The 17,415-nt window shown below is 42.6% G+C and overlaps 1 protein-coding gene across 2 annotated transcripts; it reads right to left on the reverse strand.

Moving 5' to 3' along the window:
* Positions 1-8: 8 nt before the first annotated feature.
* Positions 9-17,211, reverse strand: LOC306967492 (electrogenic aspartate/glutamate antiporter SLC25A12, mitochondrial-like). Of its 2 annotated transcripts, none has more exons than XM_079562553.1 (18): positions 17,148-17,211; positions 15,989-16,042; positions 14,217-14,359; positions 13,606-13,721; positions 12,765-12,904; positions 11,420-11,566; positions 11,190-11,328; positions 10,301-10,394; positions 9,803-9,887; positions 7,888-7,969; positions 6,454-6,612; positions 5,585-5,637; positions 5,298-5,378; positions 3,585-3,725; positions 2,611-2,749; positions 1,955-2,113; positions 1,760-1,850; positions 9-525 (listed from the first exon to the last, which is right to left on the reverse strand). In XM_079562553.1, the coding sequence occupies exons 1-18, from the start codon at positions 17,169-17,171 to the stop codon at positions 321-323; spliced, it is 2,052 nt and encodes a 683-aa protein (XP_079418679.1). In that variant the 5' UTR covers positions 17,172-17,211; the 3' UTR covers positions 9-320. The 2 variants fall into 2 exon arrangements, with proteins under 2 accessions (XP_079418679.1, XP_079418680.1); XM_079562554.1 differs by lacking the exon at positions 17,148-17,211 and adding an exon at positions 16,497-16,757.
* Positions 17,212-17,415: the final 204 nt, after the last annotated feature.

A 17,415-nucleotide genomic window follows, 5' to 3' on the forward strand; every position in this document is an offset into this window, starting at 1 on the left:
AAGAGTCTGGTGTGATTTCAAAATAATCATTGAAAACATCTGTACACGAACGTGTCTCTGAAAGGCAACACATGCACACCAAAGCATCAGCACACTGGAAAATACCCACAACCATTCATGAAGCTATATGTCCCTCTGTAGAGAAGTACAATATGTACAATAGACTTGTGCAAGCAACGCAAAAAAGCCGAAGAGTCATTCCCATGCAGCATTTTAGAATAGAATAACACAAAAGTAGCAGTTAGCTGTAGTATGGTTTGAGAAGACCATTGTGAAGCATGAAAAGGAGATTTCACAAGTTGCAGCCCACAGTGACAGGTTTATGAAGGCTGGGGCTCGCCTTTGGGCTCTGCTGTGATTGTCGCCTCTGCAGAGGGCTTGAACTTCGGCAGGTGCAGACCGAACTTGCGCTCGATGCCAGCGAAGGTGGCGGCCGCGAGACGGTAGCCCCCCACATGGTCCACTTTCACTGAGGGAAGGTCGTGGATGCTGGATTTAAGGGTAGGCGCAGAGCCAACGGGGCGACTGGGAAGGAAAGAAGTACCTTTACTCAGACATAGGAGGCAGTGTGGCACAGAGAGTTTAGATCAGTGATTCTCAGCTGGTGTAGCTTAAACAAGCACACAAATATTAATTTCATTTTACAGCATGAGAAATAAACACGAGAAAAAGACCCTAATTTTGTGTGTTTTATCACAAATGAAGTAGATTTTTTTTCAAATTTTTAGTTCATAGTAACCAGGGTTTTCGTGGTGCATTAAATAGCACAAAGTCATTCAATTAATTGTACCAAAATGAAGGCCTTAAATGTCATTAAAAAGTATTACATTTGATTCAAGCTGGCATTAAATCTACATTTAATGGAAAATTATTACATTGCTCAATTGTTATTGTGTAAGGTCATCGAAATGACCAAAAAGGTTGCTCTAAAACAGGGGTTCTCAAACTTTTCAGGCTGTGACCACCAAAATAGCATTTAAATATAGCGTTTGGGCATTAACAAGCATTAAATTTGACAACATAAAGTACTGCAACCCACTTTTGGGTCTCAGCCCACAAGCTGACAACCACTGGTTTAGCTCATACTGTAGTAAATGTTAATTTGGGACAAAGAATATGAATGCAGGTTAAATAATGACCAATATTCTCTAAGTTAACAATAAGAAACATAAATGTCATAATGTAAATGTTTCTACTCAGTACAGAAATTAAACCAGACTTGATGCCAGGCAAGTGTGTTCATCTGTAAATCAATTTGTGATGCATTTCTGTATGAAAAGCGCTTTATAAATCAAGTTTGGTTGATTTAAACGATAGTTAGTGTTAACTGAGGATAGGCAATGAGCCAACATATTCTTACCGCTGTTTTCATAAACTGCTTCAACGCTTAGTATCATATTGCTGAAGCCACTAAAAGCCACTCAAGCCTTTTGCTGCTTCCAATTGTTCACACTTAACTGTGATCGGCCAAATCTCTGTGTCACTCACTCAGAGCACGATGAAGCTGACCAATAGGAAGAGTCGTTGGGGAAAAGTGTCTGTTTGAGCCGCACAAAACAAACTAACCACTGACAAACAACATGACAATAGCAGCAAAACCACATGTTTATGATACACTTTTTACGGAATACGCAGCCCAAGAGTTATATTTGTCTTGCTATTCTTTATTGTTCACTAAAAGCTTTGTGATAGCCTTTTGATTAACTGAAATAAACATCTACAAGTCGTAATAACAGCAGTAAATCACTCTCATACTTACTGCCCTCCGAAGTCGACATAGAGCCACCTCTGTAACTGTTCATAGGTCACCAGCGTTACAGCAAACTGTGGCGAGGACCTGAACACTCGAGCTGAAAGAGGGCAGATCGAACATGAGGGACTTCGTATTTATCCAGCAGCTCAGGGACAATTACAGCCGGTGCGACTGGCTTTAATTCCCCGCCGGTGCATTTACCTCCTGCGCCTTTCCATAACGCAGTGAACCCTTCCTCGGCTAGGATCTTCCTGAAGCAGTCGATGACTCCGTTGTACGTGGTTTGTCCTGCCCGGGCCGCCACCTGGAGCCTGGTCTTGATGACATCGGCAGGGGTGACGAGAGAAGCCGCCGGTACGCCTTGGGAAACAGGGATAATGAAGCAGTTTCACTATGCACAGATGGCATCAGTTACTCCGATTGCCACAGTATCACGCAGGGTTTGAAATGGGAACAACTTTACATCGGCGAAAAACAATGTAGGTTTGCCACGGGGGAGGAAAGGTAAACTATAGAATTCATTTTTAAAGCTTCATCTGAAAACTTTTGGTCATAACTTGCTGCATTTTATTTGTTTGTTTTTTACTTTTTGAAGAAAATACGAATTGCTTGATCACTTCTGTACATGAATATCGAATAAACTTTTGATTGACTGCATTCAAACAGTGCACACCAAATTTACTGAAGTAGGAATATTGGCAGATGCAATATCCTTAACTATTGAAAGGATATTCTTATATGAGAGAGTTCTTCGGATAAAACTGATTATGAATATGATTGTAATTAAAATGGACTTACAGTAACATATAGTCATTTTCTATACCGTGAGGCTCTACGTTCCTGTATCCTTGGATTACCTGCAATAGCTCCAGCTGTGAGCAGCTGCAATGGTCCGATACTCCCATCCTCAGCTGCCAGCTTCTGCTTGGTGTGGGCATAGACCGGGAAGTATATGGCGGAGAAGGGAATGTCTCGCAAAAAGCACGCTTTGGCTCCCTAAAAAAGGAAAACACAAAGATTCCTTAACACTTGGATTTGCATGAAGGGTATAGGAGAGGATTAGGAGTTGTCTCGTTCATTCTACAGGGGGAATAGTGTTACTGCTGAAGCCAAAGCGCTCCAGGGCAGAGGCGCAACGGTGGGCCTCCACAGATCCATCACACACAGGCTGCAGCCCCGTGTGCTGGCTGAGCCCTCCAAGAGGAAGTCAGCTTTTTTTTAACAAGCCACACGCTGTCTGCTCCTCATTAAAATATGGACTATGAACACAAGACTCCAGCCCACAAGGATCTGGAAAGGAGCAGTAGCAAAGCATAATCCCCTCAGTAATTTGCTGTCGGTTGTTGGCCGCTGTGCCTTTTGCATGTTTTACACTGTTTTGGAAAATTACAAACAGTCAGTAGGAATCTGTTTGATCTTTCAATTTTGTATTTTGATCTCTATTATGCTTGTGTACACATAAAGGTTTGTCATCTGGTCCTAAACACAACACTTAATTATTATAAGACATTTTTCTCTTAGTGTCTTAGCGACAAAATTGTACCGTAAATACATGTGTAATGCCATTTACATTTCAAACAACCAACACATAAAGTAATATTTGCCATAAAAGGTGTTTCAGGAGTTCAGTAAGTTTAGTATTACACTTCTTAAAACATAGTGTACAATAACAGACCATAAAAGTGTAAAAATGATGTGCATGTAAAAACCCATGCAGTTTGGAAGTGTTATTGAAGCTTGCCCTATCAAACATTACAGTAGGAGTTTGTCCTTGTGTAGCTGTGAGCAGAGGATGCTGCAGAGCTCATGGGGGGTGGAGGTGCTGACCCACCTTGTAGAGGCCAAGGAAGCCCAGTTCTCTGACAACACTCAGGGCACTGACCCTGGGGCCCGTAGTGATCTCTCCAGCCACCTGCAGGCGGATCTTAACAATCTCCAGAGGGTTGGTGAAGATCACCTGGGAGCCACCAGCCTGTGAGGAGGGAAACACTGGCATTAGACACTTAGAGGTACTGGCTTTGACTCAACCAATGCACCAGCGAATTATTTTTCTCAATTATTAAACTGCTGATTTCCTTGTTGTTTATTCGTGTCATAAGTCACTTCCAAACAGAAACAGCAGAGACTGTTCATTTATATACAAGTCCCAAAGACGCATCTATTCATCAAGGGTATGTGCAGGTCAGCATCTCCTCAGTGTCCTTCTCTGGGACGTAGAGGCCAAAGGGGAGCCCAGACCTGCTGAACACTCATTATATAGTGTCTGCCATCAACAAAGGGTGTGACTTTGTCAGGGGTGAACTGTGGGTGAACATGATTATGATGTGTAAGCATTTCCCCTGTGCCCGGGCCTTTATTAATTGTCTCAGTAAACTTGAGCACAAAAGATGCTTTTTGTCTTGATAAGATTTGAATGAGTCAGAGAAGGTCCTTGATGGGAGTAAAAGGCAGGCATTGACAGAGGAGGGACGGGGTCAGAGCAGAGCAACCGTGGGGTGAGGGAGGAGCGACCCTGGCACCAGCCCTCTGCCCCCGCTGCCCCTTACTGCCTCCAATGCCCCCCCTGAGGCACCTTTTGAGGAGGGGCAGTGTCCCGGGCAGCTTCAGCTTGGACACTTCTCCGGAGCAGCCTGGTCTCAGGGGAGACGGCCTGGTCCTGGCAGCCAGTGCCCTGAGGCACAGCACCCTCTGACTCCAGCACATTTATCACTCTTCCAAAATTGAATCAGGCCCCAGTGGACCCCACTGACATTATCTGTAAACATCCGAACAAGGTCTAAAAAAAGCTTCAGCACATTCAGTCATTTAAAGTGGACGGGGAATATCCGCTGCCTGAAGAATGATGTGGTCACCATCAGCATTTATCTTTCTCTGTTTGATTTTTGTGTTCAAAGAATTTGTCAGAGAACCTCTCAGATAAGCCACGCCTAAAAACAAATAGGTCACTTCAGCCAAAGCCCTTTTACACATCGAAGTTTTCCAAATAAGCCGATGCTTTAAAGGCGCTCACAGAGAGCACAGAGGGACATCCTCCTGTAGACCTGGTCTGTGTGGAGCAGGCCTCAGGTATGTATGAGTCGCTGTCAAACTCAATCACACAGAGCCAGCGCCAGCCTCGTCCGGGCCCTCCAGGGCCTCTTCCTCCAATTACACCCTGACAGGGGTCACGACCTGTGGACCCCGCTCGGCTGCAGCAACCTGCAGGCTCTGCTAGTTTGACTCTGCCAGCACCCAGCCGGCACACAGCACGAGTGGAGAATTACACTTTAACCACAGCTGGACTTGAGAAATGTAACACACACACATCTGACATGGTCAAAAAACGTGAATATGTTAAGCTGTGAATACATTACCATATTTTCCAAATAATAATAAACACAAATGCTAACTAAAAAGGTTAATCATATGGAAACTACTGTTCAAAGCTGTTCAACCAAGAGAGATTTTTGTAAGTAAGTATTCAGAGGTTTGTGCCTCAACAATAATACTATAACATTTATTTCTATAATGAGTACTGCGGTTGTCTTGATTTTTTCAGGCTTACACATCCTCCGGCGAGAATCTCTGCAGGCAGCGGGATGGCACCATCGTCTGTGGTGAATTTGTCTCTGACAAAATCATTCATCTGAAGGAAACGAGAGGCACATGAAGAAAACAGATGAGACATGGTCACAGTCTTGATAGTGGCATTAATGTTAACTTGTGGTTGCAGTCACATCTTGATTGCAAAGAGTGCTTTTCCTTCAGTTTGTTATGCATGCTTTCATTCACAGTGAATCAAAGGAAACAACTTTCTGAACACTCCTAAAGCTACAAAGAGAAATGACTTGCCGTGAGTTTGATAGCTTTCTCTGGGGCGACACCAATGAGCTGCGGGAGGAGACCTGCAAAATATTATTCATAGACACCATTAGAATACCTTACAGAGACATGCGCAATCTGGATTGTAACAAAATGCACATCTTCAAGTATTTAGGGGTTGATTTGTAATGCACCAAATCAGAAAACTGAGTTGAACAAAAGGAATCTGGATAAAATATGTTATATATTTCCCAAAGCCAACACAAAACACGGAAATGGTGAATATGGGATTAGAATCAGAACAGAGAGAGCTGTGTGGTCATGAACAAGATCAGGGGAAAGAGGAGGAGGAGGGGAGTGCGACGCTGGCGATAACCGCTGTAGTGTTTCACTGTCCTTCATCAGGCCAGATAAACTTCTGAAGGGCCTGCTGAGTGACTGCTGCTGGTATTTGGCCAAAAAAACAGCCGAGCGTGTCTGTCTCCGAGTCAGCCAGCCTCTTATCATGTGCGATGGAAGCGGGGAAGGAGGAGAGGAGAAGGCGCAGCGGTGAGGTAGCAGTAGATGGCACTCTTGACTTCTCCACAAGAACAGCCTTGAGCTAAAAGACTGTTGCACATCACAGGGCCTTACAGCGCCATTATCGGCACCTGGACAGAGCGGCTACACGGATCCGAGCTGTCAATCCCCCTCGGGGAGCTCTCCCCCGGTATCCAGATAATGAACATGCAAACCCGCTCCGTGAGGTTATTCAACAAACAGAGCAACAGTTCCTGGAATCAATTAGTAAAAAAGCATGCAGCTGATATTAGCACGCAGGCACATCCGAGGAAACACATGTCTGCTCACGCACGCCGACTGGTATTGGGGCTAATTGCAACACAAAAAAAAGAGCGTACCTCTATAGAATCCGAAGAAGCCCTCATAGCGCAGAACCTTCTTGGCACAATCAAAGCTGCTCTTGTACATAAGCTCTCCCACAAAGGAGCCCGTGGAGCGCTGGTTCTGCATGCGGGTCTTCACCAGGTCGATGGGGTACACCGCAGTGGCACCAGTGGCTACCAATCACAATAATATATGGGAATAAGAATAAAAAACAATAGGTTAGTGTATTTATATTGCTCACCTCCTTCTTGTGCGAACAGATCACATCAGCCCAAGTTAAATTAATTATCTATTTTTTTTCATCTAATGTTATTGCTAATTTTGATGAACATGCTCTGGTGCAAACAAATAATGAAGAGAATGTGTAGTTATCACTGAGGTGAAATAGTAATTCTTCATACTAGACTGCAAACTCCAAACACTGCTCACAGGCTCTGTCCTCAGTCAGTTAAAACAGTGGTTCCCAATCGTTTTTGGTTTTGCTGACCCCATGGACCTTCACCTTGAGCATGATGTCGATTATTTATAGAGACTATAGAGACTTATGTTTAAGTAGTAAAAAGACAATGTGTTGTGTTGAAAATAAAGCTAACATACTTTGAAAGTGATGCATTATACTGCAAATCATAATTTAATAAGCATTCCTTTAAAATAATATTTGAATACTGTTCAATGAAATTGTATTTTTTAGTCTGATATAATTCCAAGTGCCAGAAACGAATACAAAAGGCCTGTTACAGTCAAAGAAACACCTACTGTCTAAGTTATCTTTATGACAGTTTGTATCCAATTTTTCTCCTTACTTTCCCCAAAAACTAACATGACATGGGCAACAATGCAATGAGGTTTCTATTTTTGCAGAATGTCTAATCATATTTTGAAGTGAATTTTATTACATTTTCATTATAGAAATATTTGTTCTAACTAAGACACAAGAAAAAAACTGTGGAAGAGAGTGTATAATGTGAATGAGCAGACGGCGCATTGCAAAAAGCCGTCATGTACACAGTCAGCTTCCCCTGCAGTGTCTGGCCTCTCCTCGTCAAAGCTTCCTTTAATGACTCCTCTCTCAAACATTCTTAAGAGCTCTCTTCGCACGAGAGACTGAAACAGCTCATTATCACTTTCCTCTGTGTAGCCCTTTTGTGATATACATATTTCGCTCATGACCCAACCTGAACTGGAGCCTGTCACAGACTCCGGGACAGACAGTGCACAGCCGGGCCAATGTCGGGGTCCTGTCCCGTGTATATCAGGGGGCCAGTGTGCGTCTCATCCAGCGCAATTAGACGGAGATTCCAGAGTGCGGTTCCGGAAGACTTGTGTCATTCCAAAGCTCGACTCGCAACGACAGCCTGGAGCCAGTGGTGGCACATCACAATGGGCTGTGCATGGGCCGCTGTGCTCAGCTAAGGTTACCCCTGGGCAGTGGCAGACATGTCACTCACCTCCGGCGATTGAGCCCAGGGTGAACCTGTAGGCGGACTCCGCAGCCTGGAGCCAGATGGGACGGGACGTGTCGTGAGGGTGCTGTGTGGGGAGAAAGAGACACCGCTGGTCAAATGAATCTGGAGAAAGATGGGGGGGATCAGGAGCGGTAGCAGCAGAATGGCATGAATTGAGTTGCTATTAAACTATAGTGAACCAGATACAGTGGGGAAAGGAAACTCGGCGTGGAGCGCTCCACAATGCAGCGAAGAATGTGTTTGATTGAGCATCAGCTGGTATTGAATGACACCGCGGTCTCAGTACAGAAATACCTGAAGCATTGTACACATTCTCCTGGATTGGATTCTTTTTGGCTTTAGCGTTGCAATTTTATGAGCCCCTTTTAGAAGAGAAAAAAAATGCTTCATGTGATGCACCAGAAAGGATTGACCCCACTGCCTTTTCATGTCAAGATAAGCATCTACTTATCTCAGATCAACCCAGCTTTGGATCTTCAGACACCCTCCACAGACAGGGCCTTTGAGACCATATGTGGAAAGAACCCTTTTTTTTGTTGGTCCTATTAACGGTTGGATTTAAAAAAAAAAAAAAAAAAAAAACACACTTTCCTCTATCACGCAGGTACAATGTTATGTGTCACATTTATGACATATTTATTGAGGAAAAAACAGGTTTGCCATGGAAGGATTAATTGCTACATTTTACGCAAGCTGGCAGTCATTCATCTGACATAAAACAATTAGTTCTTATTTTTATGCCCCAGGTTTATGTAAGCCTGTGTAAGTCTGCTTGTAAATGTTTGATAGATGCTTGGCTGTAGTTATTGCTGATGCAGGTCTGGTGATTTGGAGACTTTATGATCATAAATGCATTACATAGGTTTGGCTGATATTCAGATAAATGTATATTTAAATGTTTGAGGGGGACTGTCTTCACGACAAACTAAAAGGTGGGGAGATAGTTGTATATTCATACTATTACACTTAAATTGAGTTACAGTTATGGAAAGAGCAGTTTAAAGTTTGGCTCTACTTTGATCTAATATCAAAATGCAGTATTTTCCTTCCTCTTTTTGCTGTATTCAGAAACACTTTCCTGATTAAACAAAGACACTACAAGACAAAAACAGACTGCAAAAACATGAAACATTACACTAATCACTAGTTGTCCATGTTAAGCCCGTATCGAGAAAGGAGTCACATAACTGGTCTTCTTTTTTCAGTTATCAACATGATAGGGTTGAGACCAGACTAGCGGGAAGTTCGTTGATCACTCTTTCCTCTTCCCAGATGCTTCTTGTGAGGGGTGCCTGCTAACAAGACCGAGGTCCTGATCAAAGGCTTTGAACAATTAGCCCACTTCCACTGCAGCGATGCCTGAGAGCGGCTGCGTGATCCCCACAGAGGAATCGAATTGCAGAAATCCCAGGAGAGTGAGTGGCTTGTGAGCATTGACCACAGCCTAGTCTTACAGCCTTGCTATCCAGTGCAGCCAGGAACTATTTTTGTTCTCTCACATCCACCTTGAATCCAGCCCACTCCCCTGACAATGGTGTGCTGCTCAGCAAAGGCTCCTAAAACCTCACACGGATAAAAGCCTCCTATTAGCTTCTCAGATGTGTGATTACAGCTGATGTGTACCTGAAGCTATACTGAATAAAATTGGAAAAGCCTTTCATGGCGAGGTGCAATGCAACAATCCATTCCTCTTCTCTGACTATAATTGGTGTACTTTTATCTGGGAGTTTAAGTAATGCTCTTCACAAGGGAAGAAAAACATGGGCACTCTGCTAATTCAGTGGCTGAGCAGGCCGGCTTTTTGCTCCTTTCTGAGGAGGAAGGAGATGGAGGTGAGAGGAGGCTTTGATAAAAGGCAGGAGGATGTGGACTGTATTAGGCGAGTCCATCAGGCTACCTGTCTCTGGGCCTCAGCGAGGTGGTACGGCATGGCTCCTTCCTCCAACGGGGCTATCCTCTCGATGTCTACGTGGTTCAGCCGCCTTAACACACAACAGCAGGGGAGAGCGGTTAGGCCAGGAAAATGCATAATCTCCATCTAATGTGAAGTACAGCCAGTGATGTAAGATTTTCCACCAAGCTTTTACTACCATATAACCTGGAGTTATTGCAACTTTAATTTGGGCTTGTATAAACAAGACACAAACAAAGCTGGAGTGATGCCCCGAGGCTCACAAGTAAATGAAAGTGTTTTCTTACTAAACATTTGACACAGATATTCCCCACTGGCTGGCGCATCATAAAGTCTGCATCCACGTTTAATGTTTGTCTCATAAATCAGTCAGTGGAGCCACTGTTGTTAAACTATAGGAGAAATAACCTTATCTTTATAGCCAATAAACAGCCTTGTAATGTGTTTATTCCACTCATGGAGGATAAAGAGTGCGCCGCTTACCCAGAGTGAGAGTGAAGCCCGGCGAGTTGGTACAGAATATCAATTTCCATTGGAGTGATTTGACCAAACTTATTGGCAGCGTGCACAAATTCCTCTAGGATGAAAAGAAGAAGAGACAGTCATTATGGCTGAACTACAGATTACAAAATATGCAGTAAACAAATCAACATTTGGGGTTGGAGTCGGGAACTAGTTCAGATTTACTCTACAGCCGCATCGTGTCAAATAGTATTTGCAAATAATCTTCTTTGTTCAGAACTTCAGCTGCAAACCAAGATACCGATAATACAATATGTCAAATTGAATTGTCGTCATGATGCTTCTTTGGCGAAAAGCAAAATAACGTCTTTCAGCAGCCGTGAGCAAGTTTCACTGACTTTAGATGTGCTTTAAATTTTTACTATTGTGTTGCCTGCTGAGAGGGTCTATTACTGAATAGCCATCTCTCTCAAAAGCATCCTGTTGAAAAATGAAAGGGAGTTACTTATTGACTTTTTCCAAAAAGATTCCACAAAACAGCAAGCTTTCTATTTGTTTGGCCACAAAGCACTGTAGAGCCCTAAACCGCTATTCCAGCTGCACAAAGAATGTGATTTATTTACAAATACTATTCGTTGAGTCTTCTACAGAGAGGAAAACCATGGACAGATAGTGGAGGGGCAGTCTACATCTGAGAGGAAAACCAATGAAGAGCAGATGTAACTGATCAGTTTCAAAGACCTACATGAGGTGATCTGACCAGCAGCAAGTTAAAAAGTGTCATTTACCTTCTGAATATAGTGCTATAGTAACTGTTCCCTGAGTTCACCATTCTGTTAAGAAAGTCAAAGTGATCCAACAGCCACAGTCATATCACATTGTCTCGTCGCAGTGGCAGCAGCTGCAGTACCTTTGGTCACTTCTGCGTCTCGATGACTGCCCCCCTGGGTGCTGTAGATCTTCCGCACCAGCTCCATGTTGTTGAGGAGAGCGTTGAAGGCATTGAAGTAGGAGAAGCTCACCATGTGGGAGGTGCTGCCTCCTGCAGCCTACACAAAGAGCCACAGTCATGTTTGGTTTTAATCTTTAATGACTTGTTTAATGAATGCAGAAAAATATTAACTACTGCTAACAACTTACTGAAACCAAATTCTCCTCTACAAATGGAGTCAGCATGTGGTGTCTGATGGTGGCCATGATGTCACTGAAGTCCAGGGCTGTGATGGAGCCACTTTTGTTCTTGTCTTTCTGGGCAAAGGCCTGGCGGGCATGTTCCAGCTGCAGCTCCTGTGGCAACAGAGACAACTCTTTATGGCAAGAGAAGGAAAGAGGCTCCTGTGATGAGGAGCGTTAAGTTACAAGTGAGCGGTGAAATGAAACTTAGAGTAAAAAGTCTAATGATATCAGTGCTAGACAGATGTGCAGTCTTCAGACGTGACAGTGTCAGACACTGGTGTTTGTAATCATCACGTCCCACAGACTAATGGAAGCCATGCCCTGAACACTAGACGAGCTCTGGGTTGGCAGGTGTGTCGGCCGAAGATGATTCACATTGACAACTGTGCAATCAGAAGAGGATGTAGGGAGAGGCTGACCCTGGGTCACTGTCTGCTGTCAGAGCCTTTAGCACAAACCACAGGATCATTCAACAACGTCACAGTTACATCAGCACCCTGCTCTGCACGGAGAACGTAATCACTCTATTGTTGCTCTAAACTAAATCTCACAATGTTCCCTTGATTATTATTGTTATTCTTTTAAAAATATCCCTAGCTTTTCACATGCTCTTTCAGCACTACACACGTTCATAGTTAAGCCACAAGGTGGCAGAACTGAATTTGAATAAATCTTAAAAATCTTAAAAAACTAAATATCAAATATGTACCAACATATGAATGTAAAATATACTAAACAGAAATTAAACTAAAACAGAAATGCATCAGAAGGCTCTTTTACCAGGTGTTCTGTAATAGTGGAAGGACTAAGTTAAAATCCTCTGTAAAGTTGTCTACAGATCAATGTATACAGTGACAGACATATGAGACCCAAAGAGGAAAGGGAATCAATAGTATGGATAACCGCTCTTATAATCTGGCCACACACATATCTCTGGTGCACCCATGGGAAGTCCCAGTCAAGTATGATAAACCACAACATGCAGTGAAGGATCGCACACTGCAGCCGTCCAGCCTTAGGACCACCCAGTTTCTGTCAAAAAACATGGAGCTGCATGTGACGTCTCCCCAGGTCTGACTTTACGTGTACTTTTGATGAAATCTCAGGAAGATACAAGTTGGTAAAGCACAATAACAACATTAAAAAGACTGAAAGACTCACTTTGAATCATTCCTTCTGTGACATGTTTACAGAAGGAAACATGAGGGAGATTAAAGTAAAAGTTTAACACCTGACTAATACAGTATCAGGACTTTTTGTATTCTCTTTTTTTAATTGCTAACATGAACAATTTAAACTTAAATTATACCTGTAGGAACTGTGTGAACTCTGTGTAGCTGAGGCGCTTGTTTCGCTCGTGGCCGAAGTGCAGCCTGATGAACTCGCAGTCCCAGTTGAAGGGTATGTGGTGATGAACTGTGGTCTGGCTAAAGATGTCACGAACATTCTCTGCGAAAATGAGAACAAGAAATAAGAGACAGAGGGAAAAACATGCAAGACGCAATTGAAATGTCCATCTCGCATCCTCATTCCCGTCGCAGCGAATCTCGTTAAAGTTTGAGGAAGGAGTCAATTTGAACTGCGGGGCTGAAAGGCTGTTTGACAGTCTTTTTTACATTTTGAAGGTTTTCGAGTCCATCCGGGAAATGTTCACTATAAGCACTGCTCTCAATTTCAGTTGCCTTTATGGAGGCCCATTGCACATAGCACAGAAAGAGCATAGCAGCGGCTCCTTTGTAAGCTGCGCATCTCCAGCTTTATGACATGCTGAGTTCACTTTGCCTCTCTCCAGATGGAACTGGTTATAATGTGATGTTACTTTCCTGCCTTGAGATGAGACTTTTAATAAATAAATAAAAAGGTTAGACTCCAGTCCTTGTACTTACGAAAGCACAAATTACTGAATGTGTGAAGGCTGCACAATTAATCAAATCACAATTTCGATGGTTGCAATTAAGGAATTGCAACAACAAATATGTGTCATTGAGTTACTTCTATGAAGAACCATAGGCAGCACAAGCCTGTATCAGCAGCTATGTCTGTAAGGTTTGCAACAAGCTAATCAATCTAACTCATCTATTGATGATTATGGAGGCGTGATGTATGAGGCAGTACAAGAGAGCCTCACGGTTGATAGTGGAGGTACGTACCATAAGAGATGTCGCCAGTGCCCGTTTTGTCGAATAATTGAAAGGCAACAATGAACAGTGCGTCTGGGGCGCACAGGACGGACTCAAAGGCCAAAAACTCCTGGAAAGAAATCAGTCTGTTTGGACAACAAAGAAAGAGGACTCACTGAATGAACCGTAACAGTACACACAATACAACATACGAAATATGTGAATATGTGCACATTCAACAAGCAGGACAACACTTTATGATTGGGAATGGGGACTAAGTAAATGCTACTAGATTATTATCTCTTCCTTATCTTATCACAGCTTTTGAAATGGATTTGACTCCAAGTGTAAAACTGATAAGCCAATCTATTTACTCAACAAACATGAGTGAAACTTTCAATTATTAACAGACTTCGGTCTTACAAATGTAATGACATTTAGCTCACTTGAAAGTGTCTACTCTAGTGCCCACATATACTTTATCATACAGTATGCTAATCTGAGTAACACGTATGTAATGCACTAACATGACTGTGTAATGACAAAAAGCGAGGTTTGTGTAAAAATGCATTGATAAGAAAAGAAAATTGCTTTTTGCCTTGTGTCTATCGCAATAGTTTGTTTCTTGTTTCATTACTTACCCATCTTTGGTGGTGTCCGCGACTCCAGCGATGAGCTCTACAGTTTTGGGGTTATGCTGAGGCTGTGCGTGCAAACCTAGGTAACTTTGCACAAAGTCACTGGGGGTCATGTGATGCTCCCCCTCCTGCACCACGCTGGCATACTGCGGTAGACCAGACACACCATTACTCAGAACACTGTGTAATACAGAAGTGCTCTAATCAATACATTGGTTCTCCAGAGGTTCTCACACTTTTCACACCAAGCTCCAACAGGCCTAGATCAACATCAAATTAGGACTAAATCTGCTCAATTAATTTTGAATTAACTTAGATGCACATCTAAAGCATTAGGAATAACCGCTAATTAAAACAAATAAAGTTAGAAATCACAGATAACCCTAGTATAGTAACACCTGAAGGATACCAAGTACTAGCAGAGGTACACATACCACAGCTTGAGAACCAGTGCACTATTACCATTGTTTCTCAACCAATCACAAGTTATTTTCATGGCTAGGCTGTGCATAGATGTAATAACAAATGGTATTTCAGACATCAATGCTTTAATAAGGATACTTGTTTTTTTGAGAATGTCTGAAAGACCATAGAATTGTTGCACAGCCCTATTTTAATTCAGCAAAGACAAAGCAAGTTTTTTGTCAAATTCTAAAATGAAATTGTGTATAATTTGTGCATATGTGTATATATATATATTTACACATATTAAAAAAAAAAATCAGTTCTGCTTCTTTTCTTTCCAAGGCTGTGAGTTTAAGCACTACAAGTGAAAAGGAGAATCCTCATTGACATTAACAAGATGTGACTAGCGTTAAGCGGCAGCTGACTGAAGCACAACACGCCAAACTGCCAATCCAAAGCTGCAAGTCAAGCTTTGAGACACAGGGTCATTTTTAGATCTTGGCTTATATTTCAAATTGAAACTGATATGACTTGGAGGAACATGTGCTGTGTGAAATAGTAGCAGAAAGACCACGCTCATGGGAGTTAGAAGTGTATGTGATGAACAGTCAAAGAGGAGGGAGGAGCCCAGCAAGCTAAGTGTTACAAAGCCACAAATCAATGCACTCCACTGAATTAATTTTTTAAGTTAAAATATTAATTCCAAGCAATTTATCGCTATATTTCTCTATCACATGATTGTGTATCCATTCACCCTCGCAGTAGGCCTTAAGTGTTCTTAATCAAATTATACCGGCAGTCTGAACGAGCGTCTAGTAATTAACTCTTCCACCTGAGTATGCGGCACAAATTACACAGACCTCTTATGGCAGAAAAGAGGACCTGTGACGCTAACAGTGCCTCTTTCACAGAACAAGTTTGTGCTCCACATGAGAGGTGTATGGGGTAAACACTGCAGCAGACTATTGGTATGGTGGGTGCACTTTGATGAGAGGCACAACATTCATAACAAAATGCAGATGAAAAAGTAGATAAATAAAAGTAGAGTGGCAATGAAATTAAGAGTTCTTTAGAGATAAATAAATATAGTTGTTAACTTAAAAGAATGTACTCACTCTGACATATATTAGTTTTGTTGTACAGTGAAAGATTGTGTGTTTGTTCTTGTTGCTACACAAATCTAAGCGCCCTGCACACTCAAAGTCAAAGGAAGCCAGGCCAAATTTAGTCTAAGCATTTGAATGACCTTTACTGAGCTATGTTTCAACAGCATCCCACATAATGTATACAGCACAGCCAGCATGATTGTCACCAAATGTTAGTTTTGTGGCATGAGTGTATATAAAAAAAGAAGCGTTTTTTCTTCTCACCTTAAGAAAAATATTCTTCAAGTCATGGGGGTCTGCTCTTTTTGTTGCTTGCACCTATAAAAATAACAAAACGAAAGCAAAATGTTAACGAAATGGATCAACATCCACTGACCTATAAGTGAGGTACAGGTCAGGGAACAAGAAGAAGTTAAGTTTAGATTTTGCAGCCCTCACAGTCCGAAGCTAACATCCAGCTAGCAGCAAAACATGACCATAAATAAGGAAACAAAAGGCACAGCAGTGGGGTTGAGTCTCCAGAGTTACCCTGCTTTAAGTCATCTACAGACACCAACAGAGTGGCATTAAAGCAATAGAGGCCAGAGATGCCCCTGATCAACAGCACAGATGCAGTAATTAAACAAACAGGATCCACGCCGTTTTAGAGCAAAGCCACTGCCACACGCCTCTCCGCAGACACATTCCTCTACACATCTGACAGCGCAACCCTAAAGCTACCAGATACAGCTTTAACAACTCAAATCTTTAGCAGAAATTGTGCCGGAGTCACCTTGACCGCCATGCTGAGGGTGACGTCAGCTGCAGCGGTCTGGCGCAGGCGCTGGGCATCACAGTATCATTTAACATCAAGACACAACAAGCCGTGCAAAGGCAAAAATGGCTTTAACGTGGAGTTTAATGTGGCTGAGTCTGACGGAAGCCGTTCAGGCCGATGCACGGACGCTGAGGCGTAGGCAAATCATTTATACAGCGTTTCCTGTGTGCAGGTCAGCTGAGGACATGCTCCAGTCTGCAGCCGCTCCGGGAGAAGCAAGCTGCAAATATAGGAGCACTGCATCCATGCTCAGCTCACTGTGTGCGGCATCATTCAGGATGTAAAGCACGGGGCGCAGATAAACGGGCAAAAAAGTAGCAATAATGGACAAGAGATCAAGGCTTTATTATAGTAAATGTGCCTGCTAATTCAAGGCACTGATGTAATGAGTTTAACATTAAGTCTGTAAATACATTTAAAAAAACACACTCATTTAAATAGTTGAGCAAATCTTTAGCTTGGTAGCTAGCGATTGGCAAAACGTACCATTTGTGCCCAGTTTCAAGAACAACAAAACTCAACAAGCATCAACGCATTAGTCAGCTGCCTAGACTCATTTCATGGTTAAATAAGTCCTACAATCACCCAACAACTAAAAACACAGACCTGATCATTCGTTGTTTCCTTCATGTCCTGGACTAGAGACAGTTTGGACGGTTATTGGACGGTCGCGATTCCCTCGTCCCACTAAAGCCCACTGTGATCTCCTCCTGGTGCTTGTTCTAACACAGTTTACCTTATTCCAATGGTGTCTAGTGTTGAAATGTTTTTGGGACAAAGGCCAACAAGCCTGTAAGATAGAGCTTAAGACACATATTTGTATTTGGGTAGGCTATGTAAATAAATCTCTAATATGGTCAGGTCCCAGGGGCTT

This window comes from Gobius niger, assembly GCF_951799975.1.
Source record: "Gobius niger genome assembly, chromosome: 9".
NCBI lineage: Eukaryota > Metazoa > Chordata > Actinopteri > Gobiiformes > Gobiidae > Gobius > Gobius niger.